The sequence below is a fragment of the Gymnogyps californianus genome, chromosome 14 (genome assembly GCF_018139145.2).
Source record: "Gymnogyps californianus isolate 813 chromosome 14, ASM1813914v2, whole genome shotgun sequence".
NCBI classification, from domain to species: Eukaryota; Metazoa; Chordata; class Aves; order Accipitriformes; family Cathartidae; genus Gymnogyps; species Gymnogyps californianus.
Window position 1 is genome coordinate 321356 of NC_059484.1, and position 5064 is coordinate 326419.

Here is a 5064-nt window from a genome sequence, read left to right on the forward strand (position 1 = left end):
AGTTTAGGAGATAGTGCTAGTGCCAGTGGCGACACGGAAAGACTCGCTACCTGCTGTCCAAAAACAGGTTGACTGGAAACCACTGCATGTCAGGTTAAGTACTTTAAGTACACAGAATAAAAAAAATATATTATGAACAATACAAGTACATCTCATATACACAATAATGACAATACGCCTACTCAGTTGTAAACCAAACAGGTGCAGAAAAAAATATTACGGGAGGAAATTCTTTACTTTTCTTTTTTTTCTCTCTCTCTCTTTTTTTTTTTCCTTTTCCTCTTTTTTTTTTTAAACTATTTGAATAACTTTGGTTCAAACGTAAAAATCACAAGTTAGCAAATTTCATTTAAATGCCTTTTTTAATAATTTTTCTTCATGTTCACAGAAGTTTCACTGACCATTTTTATATGTTTAAGGTCCAGATGCAATGCATATTGTATAAAAGAGAGCACTTATTGTTTACCTTGCATGAATTAAACCTACGTACCTTTTAACTCTACAAACTTCTGCATAACATTTAGACAAAGCTCAGACACACAGCATGCCTAGCCCTCATATATATATACACATCTCTAATCACAGGTATATAGGGTGTCAAATATACTATAGTAACCTCCATGTAAGGTTCGAAATTTGGTAACAAAATGAGAAGAAAAAACTAAAAATATTATTTTACGTGTTCTAAAATATCTCTTTTTTTTTGTGCTAAAGTCAAATGTTAGCTCAACATGAAAAGGACTTTTTTTTTTTATATAATTCAGCAATATTATAATCTTGACCATTTTTGCAAACACTTTTAATAATAATAGCTTAAACGTGTACAAAAGTTCTCGGTTAATTAGGGAAATAAACACTCAGTTCTTTATATTTTTAATCAAGTAGGAAACACAGTTCATATATAATGTTATTACTTTTTTCTGACTTTTTTTTTGTGTGTTTTGTTTTGTTTTGTTTTTTTTTTTTGTTTTAGCAGCTGCTTACTGTTTGATACGGTGGGTAAAGTGGAGGAACATCCAGCGATGGGTGGCGGGTCGGAGGCGCTGCTGCCGGGCGGCGGGGGGCGCCGGGCGGGCGGCGCTGCCGGGGGGGCGCCGGGCAGAGGGGAGGGCTTCTCGCCGCCGCCCCCCCGCCCCGCCGCCCGCCCGCCCTCCCGCCGGCGGCGGGGCCAGTCCGCGTCCCGGGGAGGCGGGCGGTCAGTCCTCCTCGGGCTCCTCGGCCTGCAGCAGGGCGCCGGGCGGCCCGGCGGCGGCGGCGGCGGCGGCCTCGGCCTCGGGGGGCGGCTCGGCCCCGGCGCCCGCGGGGGGGGCGGCGGCGGCGGCAGCGCGCTTGTCCCGCTGCTTCTCCTGGATCTTCTTCATCTCGTCCGAGTACTTGCAGAAGGTGTGGCCGAACTTGGCCCAGACCTTGTAGGGGACGGTGATGGAGTTGCGGTAGGTGGGCTTCACCTCGCTCACCCGCATGAAGACGCCGTACTTGTTGGAGCCCACGTCGAAGAAGAAGCGCTTGTTGTCCACAGTCAAGGAGGTGCCCTCGGGCAGCTCGGCCGGCTCCTCCTCCACCCCGTAGTCGTCGATGAGCTTGGCCAGGGCGTCGCGGAACTCGATCAGGCCCTGGGCCGGCAGGGCGATGGTCTGGCCCTGCGTGGAGCCCAGCCCCGGGCCGCGGTTGACGGTCTGGCGGACGCGGAGGAAGCGCCCGCGCTGGTTCTCCTTCAGATCCATGTAGTACTTGCGGTTCTCCCGCACCAGGAACTCGCTCTTGAGCGCCCGCCGGGGCTCGTCGGCCGCCTGCGCCAGCTCGGGGGGCTGGCTGGGCCCCAGCTGGGCGTAGTGCTCGATGAAGTCGCCCAGGTAGTCGCGGAACTCGACGGCCACCGACATGGAGAGGGTCAGGCGGCTCTTGTTGCCGCCCGCCCCCACCTCGGCGATCTTGAGGAAGCGGCCCTTGGCGTTCTGCTTGACGTCCAGGTAGAAGCGCTTGTTCTGGATGTCCACCCGCTTGGAGGCCAGCTCCTGCGTCTCGTGCTGCAGGCCGCCGCCCGGGCCGCCGCCGCCGCCGCCGCCGCCGCCCGAGCCCGGCCCCCCGGCGCCCGCCGCGCCCCCGCCGCCGCCGCCCTGCTCGCTGCCGCTGTCTCTGTCCGCCATGATGCCGCCGCCCGCCGCCGCCGCCGCCGCCGCCGCTCGGCCTCGGCCGCCGCCGCCGCCGCTTCTCGCCCGGCGCCCCCCCGCGCCGCCGCCCGCGCCGCCTCCGCCGCCGCCGCCTCCTCCTCGGCCGCCCCCGGCCGCCGCCCGCCGCCGCCGCCGCTCCGCCCGCCGCCGCCGCCGCTGCTGCAACAGCCCCCGCGGCCACCAGCCGGCCGCTCTCGCGAGATCTGCGGGAGCGAGGAGAGGGCGCGGGAAGGCGGCAGAGAGCGGCCCCCGACGCCGGCCGCCCCGCCGAGCCGGGCAGCAGCGCCGCGCCGCCGGGCGGCCGCGCCGCGCACCGCCGTCCGCCGCCACCGGGCGGGGGCGGGCCGCCCGCCCCCCCCCCCCCGCCCCCCCCCGTGCCGTGCCGCGCCGCGACACCCCCTCTCCACCGCCACCACCCGTGCATCAGTGGCTCCCGGCGGCGCTGCCCGGTCCCGCCGGCAGCCCCCCCCCCCGCCCCCCCCTCCGGGGGGGGGGGGCTGCCGGCGGGACCGGGCAGCGCCGCCGGGCTCCTCCGGAGGGATGCTCCGGGAGCCGCATGCTCCCGGGAGAGGAAACCGTACGGGCGACCGGGGAGGAGCGGGGTCCGCCAGCCCCCCCACCCCGCCCCATCCCGGTGCGGCGATCCCTCTGCCGGGATAACGCTCGGCGTCGGGGTAGCGGGCGGAGGGGCTTCCCGGGTGGGAGCACGGAGGGGGGGGGAGATGTATTTATTCGGGGCTGCTAATGAAATTAATTAATACGTCTATGGCGCGGCGGGGTACCGGGAGCGCCGGACCTCCCGGGAGCGGAGCGGGGATGGGGACCGGGGTGGAAGGGGCAGCTGCCGGCGGGCAGAGGTGCGGGCAGGGGGCGGGCAGGCTGCCCTCCGAGCATCCCCTCGCAGGTGACCAGTTTGCTTTTTACTAAACTGCTGCTTTCTGGTGGGTTTTCGAAGAGATCCCTTCGCTTCCAGTCCTTGTTACCAAACCCCAAATCCCGAATCCCAAGCCAGCTCCAGCCCAAGTAAGGATGCGTTCTCCCAGTGCTGCGGGCCACGAAGCAAACTGGCAGGCTGGGATTGGCTCAAAGTCCCTTCCCTGCCTGCTTTCCTGCCTGCTGCTTCCAGCACAGCGAGTGCTGACTTGTGTGGAGGGCATCAATCTACCCTGAGCATCCCAAAAAACCTGCAAGTGTTACACAAGGCAGGCGTGCTACGAGGCAGATTTCGTGGTCGCCCGCGGGATGTGCTCTGCGCTGGAGGAAATAATGTGTGCGTTCATCGAGGAGAAAGAGAGTGAATTGCTAAGACATCTGCGTGTCTTAGATGTTGCTTAGATATCGTGGGAGGAACCCCCAGTCTGCCCCATCGTTATGATTAAAACCTTGGTTATTAGTGACTCCATGGGTAATAACAAAAAAAAAAAAATAGAGAGGAAAACAGTTTCCTTTTAAATACAGAAGCGATGTTTCGGAGCTGCGGTAAGCTGCAGCTTGCAAGCTGTCAGCAGCTGTACGTCGGCGTGCAGAAATGCCCCGAACGCCTGGGACGTGCGGTGCGACGCGGATGCTACGTTTGATTTTCAGCCCGCTCAAACGTGAGACCTCTCCCGGTGGGTCCCCGGCGTGGGAACTGCGCGGCCCGGCCGGCATCGCCGTGCTGCACCCCTGTGGCAGGCTGAGGGCTGATGCTCTGGCAGTCCCTCTCTCTTGATTTGCTCTTTTTATCCTGAAGATAAATGACATTAAACAACCTTAACTGAGGCCTAACTGTGACACCTCTTGCTAACGCCAGCAGGGATCCTTATGGAGCCTAAACCACTGCTTTATTCATGCGGTAGAGCTGGGAATTGTATAACTGCTGAGGAAACGCATTTGGTGAAAACCTGACGCCCAGGAAGCACGTGGCCGGTCTGTCTATGACTGCGGTGGGCTGAGAATTGCTGGTGGTGATGATGCTGGTCAAGTGCAGCCAGCAGCAGAGGTTATTTTTCCTCCCCAACGCAGGCCAGCGTTATTGCCTTCAGAGTGGATGCACTCCAGGTGGATACTGGTGATCCCGGGAACAGACCTGCCAATGTTTCTCCTTTGGTGGGATGGTGTTGGTGGGACCCTGCTTGCCCGGCGTCATTCTGGGTTGCTAGTCACAGCAACTACCTAATAGTCTGGGTTTGAGTCTGAATTCGGCTTGAATACAGGCATTTGTTTATTTAAGTAAACAGAACAAAGCAAAAAATGCATTTTTTCTTCCCAATAGGTAATCTTTTTCAATAGGAGCTCTACCATAGCAGCCGCTCCCAGGCATCTGGCTGTGGCTGTGCTGCAGGGACCTGCATCGGTCTGCCCAGTGCTAAAACAAGACAATGTGGCCAAGGCAAGCCTGGGATGACTGCTTGGATGAGGCGAGGTGCAAAACAGGACGGAGAAAGGCGATGGACAAATGCAGGAGCCAGGGGAATCTCTTCATAACTCGTCCAGGTACTGATGGCCAAAGACTGGATAGGGATCTTGCAGGGACCTCCTGGGTCACGCGCTGCCCTCCCTTGCTGTTGCAGTCGTACCAATATGCCCTATATGTTTATCAGGCTCCACGCTGGGCTTCTTCTGTGGGTTCTGCTGAAGCCCGTCCCAGAGCTCTTTGCTCTGAAAATTGGAAATCTTTTCATCCCCAGCCTGAATAGATCAATGGCTTCTTTAAGGCTCCACAACTTCCATCTTTGAGCTTTCACAAGGTTTTCTCATGTTTTCTCCCCTTCCACGTGTCTCTCAGTAGCAATTATATGCCCTTCAGCCCCTGTTCTGGTAGTCTAAATAAGACCAACTTTTGGTAGTTTCCTCTCGTAAGATAAATCCTCCTTTCTTCAACTGTTGTAGTCGTGCTTTATCGCACCAGTTT

The 5064-nt window shown here is 57.8% G+C and overlaps 1 protein-coding gene across 1 annotated transcript; it reads right to left on the reverse strand.

The window, feature by feature from the left end:
- Window positions 1-1172: 1172 nt before the first annotated feature.
- Window positions 1173-2283, reverse strand: PURA (purine rich element binding protein A). Its single transcript, XM_050905396.1, has one exon. The coding sequence runs from the start codon at window positions 2145-2147 to the stop codon at window positions 1197-1199; it is 951 nt and encodes a 316-aa protein (XP_050761353.1). The 5' UTR covers window positions 2148-2283; the 3' UTR covers window positions 1173-1196.
- Between the last annotated feature and the right edge of the window lie 2781 nt (window positions 2284-5064).